We start from the raw sequence: 11,166 nt of genomic DNA, 5'->3' as shown, positions 1-11,166 counted from the left end.
GGATGCCTGACAAAATGGAGGATTTCTGCTTTTGAAGAGTCTGCTTGACATCTTTTGCAAAGGTTACAAAGACCATGAGGACCATGGCTCCAGAGTGTCTGGGTCCTGGGGAGAGGTTGAGTACAGGTTGATGTCCAGATGGCCTTTAATTGATAATATGTATGAGGGTTTTGCAGAGGGAGTTAGGTCCTGCTGCAAATGCATGCTCAGGGTTGGTTGGGAGATGATGGGGTTATAATAATGTTGAAAACTATGTTGCATGGTCTTTGTGCTGTTACTCGTGATTGGTCAAGGAGAGGGGTCTTGCCCCAATTGTTTACCTGGTAGAATGTTTCTTTGCTTAATAGAACTGTTTCCCATTAAGTGCTTTCTGTAGAAAAAAATGTTATGTGATATTCTGTGACTGGGTTAGGGAACTGTTAATTAATCTTCATTGATGATTGGATAGTAGGTGTTGCCCTGGCATCCCTCTCCTTCCCTGTCCAACTTTGTGCCTCGTGGGCGCCTCCTGCTGTTGACCTTGAGGACTGATGCTGTATTCTGAAGGAGTGCCTAAGAAAGAAGGATGGTTCAGTGAGATCAAGACTGTAATCCTAACTTTAATACCATTGTTGAGCAAAAATCTCTCTTTTCAGATTTATGGTAATTAATCACTTGCTTTGCAGGGAAGAGAACTCTGCACTTTAACTAAACTGTACATGAAGTATTTCTTCATTTGTCACTTAAATGTCCTGACTGATTTTGTGACCGCATCCTCCAACAGTAAACCACTATCAGATGGACAGCAGAGTAGACTGAAGAATGGCGTCCCACAGGGATCCGTCTAGGCTCCACTGTTTTTCAACGTGTACATCCATGACATCCCAGAGACCATCGCTGGAAAATATGGGTATGCTGACGATCTAGCCATCCTGATGAGACACAAAGAGTGGAAGACAATCGAAAGCTCCTTGAGTCAAGACTTGGGGACTTTAGCAGTATACCTACGACAGTGGCGTCTAAAGCTGAGCGAAGGCAAAACAGTGTCAACAGCATTCCATCTAAACAACAAGGAAGCTAAGCGAGAGCTAGCTGTCTTCGTTAACGACGGGCGCTTGGACTGCCAACAAACGCCCACTTACCACGGCGTAAAGCTAGACAGGTCACTTGCATTTCGTCAACACCTGGCTGGTCTCCGCGACAAGGTCATGGCAAGTAGCGGCCTCATCCGACGGCAGCAGGAACCAGTTGGGGAGCCAGTCCATCAACTCTTCGCACCTCTGCCTTAGCTCTTGTGTATGCCCCAGCTGAGTACTGCACACCCGTATGGAGTAGAAGTAATACCAGCCTGGTAGACACAAGCCTGAACAGCACCTTGCGATCCATCACTGGGTGCCTCCAACCTACTCCAGTCGAGCAGCTCCCTATACTTGCAGGCATTCCGCCTGCAGGGATCCGAAGGCAAGCAGCAACTCTGGCACTATCTCGTTGTGCCATAGACCCAGATCACCTCCTCCATCAGGCTATTAGCAGAGAGCAGAGGCCGCCCTGACTGAAGTCTCTTCACCCCTTTGCTCCACATGGAAAACAACTCCCAACATCCATCCAGCCAACTGAGACAAAAGCACACTGGATAGCCAGCAAATGGTCACAGGAGTGGGAGGCAACCTCATCTCCATTACCCAGCTACATCTCTTCACCAGTCTCTTGTCCAGGGTCTGACCTCCCCAGCGGAGCATGGGTGGAGCTCAACAGACTTGGTACTGGAGTTGGGCGTTTCAATGCCAGCATTTGGAGATGGGGACTCCGCCAGAGCCCAGCCTGTGAATGCGGAGCAGAACAACAGACAGCCAACCATGTCATCTCTTGGTGCCTGCTCTACCACCCACCAAATGGAGTTCAGGGCCTGGCAGACATTGATGCAGAGACAACAGCCTGGCTGCTCAACACCCGGCGAGATCTAACTATTCCTTTCGTTATCTTTCATCCTCTATAAATAAAACAAACATCAACAAAATTACTGCTAAGCAGCTCGAGTTCAGAGAAGGACACAAAGTGTTGGGGTATCTCAGTAGGTCAGGCAACATTGCTTGTGTAACTCTTCTATTCTGTTTGACACCTTCTGCTTTTATCTCGGACCTTTGTTCCATCTGCCCATCAGTGTCCTCCCACTACCTGTGCCCACCTATTACCTGTCATGTTTTATCCTGCCCTCCCCCCATACACCCCCCCCCCCCCCCCCCCCCCCACACACACACACACACAATCAGTACGAAGAAGGGTCTCAACCCAAAAGATCACCTATCCATGTTCTCCAGAGATGCTGCCTGATCTGCTGAGTTACTCCAACACTTTGTGTCCTTTTTGGTATTAATCAGCATCTGCAGTTCCCTATTTCTACAGTTCAGAGAATACCGTACATTCCTAGTTCACGTAATCGATCCTTTGGACCCCAAATAAAATTCTGATGAATTCTTCCAAGGCCAATATATAAGGTGCAATGACCAGAATGTACATGTATTTCAGATCTAGTATAAACTGGATTTTATATAGCCACGTTTTAAATAAAAACACCAGTATCAATTTCACAGTTGACTCTTCATTTGACATTTAAATATGCATGATTTCCTTTAAAGTCATAGAGTCATACGGTGTGGAAACAGGCTCTTCAGCCCAACTTGCCCACACTGGCCAACATGTCGCAGCCACACTAGTCCCACCTGCCCGCATTTGGCCCATATCCCTCCAAACCTGTCCTATCCATGTACCTGTCTAACAGTTTCTTAAACGTTGGGATATAGAAACATAGAAAATAGATGCAGGAGGAAGCCATTCGGCCCTTCGAGCCAGCACCGCCATTCATTGTGTTCATGGCTGATCGTCCCCTATCAATAACCCGTGCCTGCCTTCTCCCCATATCCCTTGATTCCACTAGCCCCTCCTCAACTACCTCCTCTGGCAGCTTGTTCCATACACCTACCACATTTTACACTAGCTTTGTTATAAAGGTTATCATTCCATTAAACGTTTATCTTTTGTACCTGGCTTCCATATTTTAGTGATTTCTATACACTGGCATTTATTTACAAGTTTAGGTTTATTATTATCACATGTATTGATTACAGGGTTTGTTTTTCATGGTGTCTAATCAGATCAGATAATACTACACATAAACACAATCAAGTCAAACTCAAGTACAATAGGTAGAGCAAAGGGGAAGATACAGAGTGCAGAATATAGTTCTCTGCATTGTAGCGCACCAGTTCCAGAGACAAAGTCCACAGTCCGTAATGGGGCAGTGATGAATTGGACAGTACCCTAGCTTATGGAAGGACCGTTCAGAAGCCTGATAACAGAGGGGAAGAAGTTGTTCTTGAGTCTGGTGGTGCGCGCTTAAAGAGATTCTTTATCTACTGCCCGATGGGAGCAGGGAGATGAAGGCTGGCTGGGGTGGAACAAATATTTGATTATGTTGGCTGCTTTTCCAAGGCAGCGTGAAGTGTAGATGGTGTGAATGGTGGGGAGTCTGGTCTGTGTGATGGACTGGGCTGCATCTACAACCCTCTGCAAATTCTAGCGGTCTTGGGCTAGAGCTGTTCCTGAACCAAGCTGTGATGCATCCTGACAGTATGCTTTCTGTGGTGCATGTGTAGAAGCTTGTAAGAGACCATTGCTCTTCCTAACTTCACAACATTATATATGCAACATATATAACAAGTAATATACGAATCTATATGTATTGGTGGTCCGGTACTCTCCAGTATAGAAATTGATAAACTGCACTATTGACGGATCGCAATCTATTTTTCCGATATAGGTTTTTTTTCCAGTCTAACCATTTAATGATCAATAATCTCTGGCCATGGCAAACACAGATATGCTGCTCTCTACTGTGCAGTCCAAGTATATAATGCCCATGATAAGCAGGTGTCCATGCAGTGATAGACAACTTGTGGGGCATAATAAACAATTACCTTCCAATCCAACTTCACTTTAAGATACAGCATGGAAACAGGCCCTTCAGCCTTACATAAGTACATAATCATTATCCAACCTTGTTGTCTTCCTTCATCTGGATGAATAAGTAGGTGCCATCACAACATTTAAGAAACAATGGGACAGGTACATGGATAGGACAGGTTTAGGGGGATATGGGCTGAACACAGCAGGTGGGACTAGTGCAGATGGGACATGTTGGTTGGTGTGGAGACAGACAGAGGAGATTAGTTTACGTTAGCATCATATTCAGCATGGACATTGTGGGCTGAAGGGCCAGGTCCTCTGCTGTATGGAAGGTACTATGTTTTAATCCCATGAGCTTCAAATTTAACTAATGGTCATGTATGTGAAATCTTATTAGATGTTCACTCTTTCATATAAACTACACCCATGTACATGAATGTGCAACATCCCGCAGCCCAGTGGCTCAGTGGTAAAGTTGGTGCCTTACAGCGCCAGAGACACGGGTTCCAATCTGACGTAGGGTGCTCTCTGTAAGAACCTTGTGCATTCTCTCTGTGATTGCGTGGGTTTTCCCCGGGTGCTCCAGTTTCTTCCCACACTCCAAAGACGTACAGGTTTGTACGTTAATTTGCTTTGGTAAAAATTGTAAAATGTCCCGTCTGCAGAATAGTGCTAGTGTATGGGTCAGCACAGACTCGGTGGGCCAAAGGGCCCATTTCCGCGCTGCATCTTTAAAGTCTAAATCCCAACAATTCACCTTTAAGCCCCTTCAATTAGCTTCCACCCCATATGTTGCAGTCTTTACATCCCACAAAGGTGTCTCCAGGAAGATGTTTGAAGAACGGTCTAGGCCAGAAACGTCAGCCAATCAGAGCTCCCGCAACGGCAACTTCTCCCGTCCGAATTGCTGGGTTGAAAATGATCCAGAGCTGGGCCTTACATCGCCCGGCGCGGCTTTAACGGTCGAGGGACTTACCATCGCCCGCCGGGGCTTTGACATCGGGAGAAGAATGGAGAGCAAGACTTTGCCTTCCATCGCAGTGAGGAGGAGATTCACTGTGATGGATGTTTGTGTAAATTGTGTTGGTGTGTGTCTTGGTTTTTTTGTTGTTGTATGATTGCAGAAACCAAATTTAGTTTGAACTTCATTTGAGGTTCAAATGACAATAAACGATATTGTATCGTAATTCTTTCTCTCCAAAGCTGCTGCCTAATCCGCTGAGGTACTCCAGCTTTTTGTGTCTATCTACGGTGTAAACCAGCATCTGCAGCTCATTCCTACTCATTTTACAGTTCATTTACTGCAAGCATGTGCCAGTCTATTGTTGTTGCAATTCATTCATTGGCAATGGATGCAGTTCTGCTCCTGCAGTTAATTCACAGTTTATATGAAAGACAAAAACTTCTATTAAGATTTCACATACATGACCGTTAGTTAAATTTGAAGTTCATGAGATTAAAACATAGTACCTTCCATACAGTAGAGGAACAGGCCCTTCAGCCCACAATGTCCAAGCTGAACATGATGCTAACATAGACGAATCTCCTCTGTCTGTCTCCACACCAACCAACACGTCCCATCTGCACTAGTCCCACCTGCTGCGTTCAGCCCATGTCCCCCTAAACCTGTCATATGGTTCATGCAATGTCAGTATCTTCATCGCATTTCGACCATTGCCAGTATATGCACATCTGCTACTGTGATTCATTCATTGCAGTTCAATGATTCAATTATATTTTACAGTGAAATTATTTGCGTACAATACACAAAGTATGCAAAGAGTCACCACTTAGCTGGCTCTGACAAAGTTACAAAAATACTCATTACAGTCCTGATGGTCCCAATATGTTCTCGGTGCTCCCCCCTCCCTATCCCCTGCCAGGTCCCCCATCACTTCAATGCTGCAGTCCATTCAATTTCAATGGATGCAACCTCCAATGCAGCACTTCATTATTTACGAGTGTGTCGCTTCAGTAATGCGACTACACAGCTAGCTTCCCCTTTGTCCAAACATTTGCCAATCAATCCTCCCCACACCACCACCTTTTAGTTTACTTTACAGATACAGTGTACAAAGAGGCCCTTCGGCCCACCAAGTCCACGCCGACCATGCTAGTTCTATTCTAACACAAGGGACAATTTGCAAAAGCCAATCAACCTGCAAACCTGCACGTCCTTGGAATGTGGGAGAAAGCTGGAGCACCCGAAGAAAATCCACGCAGTCATATGAAGATAGTACAAACTATGTACGGACAGCACCCTGTCATTAATGAACCTGGGTCTCTGGTGCTGTAAGAAAGAAATTCTACCATTTTTCCACAGTGCTGCCCCCTGCATCCACCAGCCAGACTTTGTCTCCCCCACCACCACCACCTCTCATCCAGATTTCCCTCCCCCCCCCCCCCGACACAATCGGTCTGAAGAAGGACTCCGACACAAAAAGTGGGACAGTCACTTGTCCATGTTCTCCAAGGATGCTGCTTCACCCATTGAGTTATTCCAGCACTTTGTGTCTTTGTTTGTAAACCAGCATCTGCAGTTCCTTGAGCCTGCAGGTAGCTTTTCATATACGGTTCTCAATGGACCCTGCCACTGATCGCTCTCATCATGGCCAGTTTCCGACATGCCTGAAGGCAGGAGCCAATTTGTTGACCTTCCCTGCACCAATGACACCATGTTACATACAACACACCGTTGAGTCTCCCCAAAAGCTATTTGCTAATTAATTCCATGGACAGTAACCAATATTTACAAGTGCACTTTTGAAGATCAAATCAGCCTCTCAAGGATGGGGGGATCATTCCTGACATTGGTCATATTCTACATTGATACTGGTGACCTCTCCCCCACTAGATCACCTTTGTGATGGGTGGTTTGTCCTTGTTGTGTCAGGCTGTAGAACATGAGGACATTGTAAAGACACTCATAGGGGATTGCCACACTCAAGAAATCTACCAGAAAATGGAAACTTTGGGGCGGCACAGTGGTGCAGCAGTAGTTGCTGCCTTAGGGGCCTGTCCCACTTTCACGACCTAATGCACGACCTTTTTTACTCGTGGACATTTTTAATCATGCTAGAAAAACGCCCCGACCTACGAGTACCTACGACTAGCATCACGGCCTGCTACGTCCAACCTATGACCTTCTATGACCTCCTACAACCTCGTGGCGACCATGCTGCGAGTATGAGTCAAGGACAAAGTCGGCAGAGGTCGTGAAAGTGGGACAGGCCCTTTACAGTGACAGGGACCCCGGGTTCAATCATGATAAAGGCTTCAGTGTGTATGGGGTTTGTACATTCTCCCTGTGACCTAAATATCACTGTGCCTTAATTAGTACATTTGACAATAAACTGACCTTGAAACCTTGACCACGGGGGTTTTCTCCGGCTGCTCCGGTTTTCTCCACATCTCAAAGATGTGCAGGTTTGTAGGTTGATTGGCTTCTGTAAATTCTTCCCAGTGTGTAGGATCAGGGCCGCTCATGCATTGAGAATGCAGTGAGAATCACGCATTTCACCCAATTTTCACTTTGTAGAAAGATTTGATAACTGGGATTGTATTCTCCGCAGCAGCGGTGGTGAAGAAAAGACTTAGTTGAGGTGAATAATATCATGAGAATAGGACCTGTTTCGCTTAACAAAGAGTGTAGGAAGGAACTGCAGATGCTGGTTTAATCTGAAGATAGACACATAAAGACACTACCACTTTCGGCTGTGATTTTTGGCCATCTTACTAAGTCCCCCTCCGCTCATCAGGTGCAAAGGATTCTTCCCATCAATGAAAAATAAAAGTGTTATTAGTGTTTCAAAACAGGTTGAGAATCTCTCTCCTGTCAATCACGCCATGAAGGCCACGTCCCTTCCGGTGGGATGGGAGAGGAATTATAAAACCCGGAAGTGTGGGTGTGGCTCAGTCTCTGCAAGATGGGGGAGGGAGAGGTCACAACTCTGTCTGAGCTGTGAATCAACTGAACACACTGAATGTCTACTGAACTGTGAGTGTGGTTTTTATGTGGTGTTTTGTGTGGTTTCGCCCTGCTTGAAATGGTATGAAACTGCATTTTAATGTGGTGGCCTTGCACCCTCCATGAAATGGTATGAAACTGCATTTGAATGTGGTGTTGTTGCACCCTGCATGAAATGGTATGAAACTGCACTTTAATTTGGTGGCCTTGCACTCAGCTTGAAATGGTAGGAAACTGCATTTGAATTTGGTGGCCTTGCACCCTGCTTGAAATGGAATTTCAATAGCCGTGAGTCAACTAACTGCTCGCCCACCAGCCGTGAGTGAGCTGCCAGCACATCAAGCTTGAGTGACTGAGCTGTCACCCCAAGAATCCATTTGGCCCACAGTGTCCATACTAGCCCTCTGGAAACCTGTCCCTTCAGCCCACAATACCAATACTAGCACTCCAGAAAGCTCCACCACCCCACCACTCCCCACTGGCCACCAATATTGGAATTGGTGGAGAGGTGGAATATTGTGTTGGGGGACCAGCCCTCCCATGTGAACATGGGACCCAACGGGTCCCACTTAGTCTAGTCAGTAATGTAATTTAACCTAAACTTATTCATACCTAATCCAATTTAAAGCATAAATGTTGCATTCAAGTGTAAGTTAAAAGACTTGCTACAGTATGCACCAGATTGCACAATTTCAAGCTGAAAAATGCAAAAGCTCCCTGCAAGCTTAGTCACTGCGCTTCCTCGCAATTTCTCACTCTCACCCAATGTTGGCAGCCCTGCTGTTTTCTTGCTGCAGTGCATTGAATGTTCATAAGCGATAGCAGAATTAGGTCATTTGGCCCATGAAGTCTACTGTATTTTTCCCTCTCAACCCCATTCTCCTGCCATCCCCTGCCTTCTCCCCATAACCCCTGACACCCGTACTAATCAATAATATATCAGTCTCTGCCTTAAAATATCCATTGACTTGGCCTCCACAGCCTTCTGTGGTAATGAATTCAACAGATTTGCCACCCTCTGTCCAGAGAAATTCTCCCTCATCTTCCTAAAGGAACATCCTTTTATTCTGAGGTTATGATCTCTGCTCCTAGACTCTCCCATCAGTGGAAACATACTCTCCACATCCACTCTATCCAGGTCTGTTGTGTTGCTGCAGCGTTATTGAATGCTAGTGCTGCTGCTGCTCTGTTGCTGCAGTCCAGTCATTGTTAATGCATGCTGCTGTGTTGCTGCAGTGCATCCAATGCCAGTACTGTTGCTGCAGTCCAGTCAATGTTAGAGCATGCTGCTACGTTGCTGCAGTGCATTCAATACCAGTACTGTTGCTGCCAATGTTGCATTCATTCAATGAGTACTGGCTGCTCTGTGGCTGCACTGCATTGAATGTCAGTGTAGGCTCCTCTGTTGCTCCAGTGTATTCAATGATAATACTGATGCTGCAGCGTGTTTAATGGCAGTCCTGTTGCTCAGTGCATTCACTGTCAGTGCAGGGTGCTGTGATGCTGCAGCAGCATTGAATGCCAGTACTGTTGCTGCAGTCCAGTCAATGTTAGTGCATGCTACTGTGTTGCTGCAGTGTATCCAATGCCAGTACTGTTGCTGCACTGCATTGAATGTCAGTGTAGGCTCCTCTGTTGCTCAGTGCATTCAATGTCAGTGCAGGCTGCTGTGATGCTGCAGTGTATCCAATGCCAGTACTGTTGCATTCAATGCCAGTGCAGGCTGCAGCAGTGAGAGGGGGTGAATGATGGTGAGACGAGGCGCGCTCCCGCTGCCGTCCCGCGGGGCCGCGCCTGCAAGATGGCGGCGGGAGTGAGCCGCTGTGAGCCGTGATCCCGCGGCCATGCCGTCACATTCCCCCAAGCACAGGAGCCGGGAGCGGGAGGCCCGCCGGCTGGAGTCGCTGCTGCAGAGCCGGGGACCAGGGCCGGCGTTGCTGTTGCTGCAGCGGGCGGGCGGCGAGGGGTCGGGGACGGGGACGGGGACCGGGCAGCCGCCGCCATCGCCCAGGCACCGGGAGGCGGCGCCGGGTCTGCGCCGGGACTCGGCCTCTGAGGACGGCCGCATGAAGCTCAACCCGTCGCTGCTCGGCATCGCCCTGCGCTCGCTGCTCGCCGTCGACCTGTGGCTGTCCAAGCGCCTGGGCGTGTGCGCCACCGACGACTCTCCCTGGGGCAGCGCCAGGCCCATCATGAAGCTGATCGAGGTGTCGGGCCACGGCATCCCCTGGCTGGCCGGCACCGTCTACTGCCTCGTCAAAAGCGACAGCCCCGCCGGCCAGGAGGTGCTGCTCAACCTGCTGCTCGGTGAGAACTCCCCCCTCACCCCCCCCCCCACTACACCCACCACTACACACCCCTCCCTCAACCCACTCCTCCCCTCAACCCATTCCTCACCCCCTCACTCGCGCCCCTCCTCTCCTCACTTCATTCCCCCCTCCCCACCCCCCCCCCTCGCACTCCCTCACTCCCTCCCTCCCCCCCCCCCCCCCCCCCCCCCCCCCCCTCTGTCACTCCCTCCCTCCCCCACCCTCCCCCCCCCCCTCCTCCCCCACTCCGCCCCCCCACTCCTCCCTCAGCCCCCCCCTCACCCTCACTCCTTCCTACTTCCCCCTCCTACTCCCCCCTACCTCCCCTCACCACCCCATTTCCCCTCAGCCACCCCCTCACACCCCTCCCACCCCCAACCCCATCCTCCCCTCAACCCATCCCTCACCCCCCCCCTCCTCCTCTTCCCCTCTCCACCTCCTGCCCCCTCACTAACCCCCCACTCACCCCCCCCCTCTTCTCACCCCTCCCCCTCCTCTTCTCACCCCTCCCCCTCTTCTCACCCCCTCCCCATCCTCTCACCAACTAGAGGTGCACAAAACCATGAGAGGAATAGTGTAAGAAAGAACTGCAGATGTTGGTTTACACTGAATGTAGTCACAAAATGCTGGAGTAACTCAGCGGGACAGACAGCATCTCCATGGGTACAGAGAAGATTTACAAGGATGCTGCCAGGACTAGAGAGTCTGAGCTATAGGGAGAGGTTGAGTAAGCTGGGATTCTATTTCTTGGAGCACAGGAGGATGAGGGGTGATCTTATTGAGGTATACAAAACCATGTGAGGAACAGATCGGGTCGATGCACAGTCTCTTGCCTAGAAGACTTGGGTTTAAGGTGGAGGGGAAAAGATTAAGTAGGAATGTGAGGGGTAGCTTTTTCACACAAAGGGTGGTGGGTGTATGGAACAAACTGCCAGAGGAGGTAGTTGA

At 48.6% G+C, this 11,166-nt stretch overlaps 1 protein-coding gene across 1 annotated transcript in view; it reads left to right on the top strand.

Moving 5' to 3' along the window:
- The first annotated feature begins 9,683 nt into the window (after positions 1-9,683).
- plpp6 (phospholipid phosphatase 6) overlaps positions 9,684-11,166 on the top strand; it is a 32,079-nt gene continuing 30,596 nt past the window's right edge. The window contains exon 1 of the mRNA XM_055642287.1: positions 9,684-10,216. Within this exon, the coding sequence (XP_055498262.1) occupies positions 9,754-10,216 (463 nt within the window). The 5' untranslated portion in view covers positions 9,684-9,753. The remainder of the gene's footprint in view (positions 10,217-11,166) is intronic.

Source organism: Leucoraja erinacea, chromosome 10 (genome assembly GCF_028641065.1).
Source record: "Leucoraja erinacea ecotype New England chromosome 10, Leri_hhj_1, whole genome shotgun sequence".
Taxonomy (NCBI): domain Eukaryota; kingdom Metazoa; phylum Chordata; class Chondrichthyes; order Rajiformes; family Rajidae; genus Leucoraja; species Leucoraja erinaceus.
Note: the sequence above shows the minus strand (reverse complement) of the source record. Positions and strands in the feature narration are given on the sequence as shown.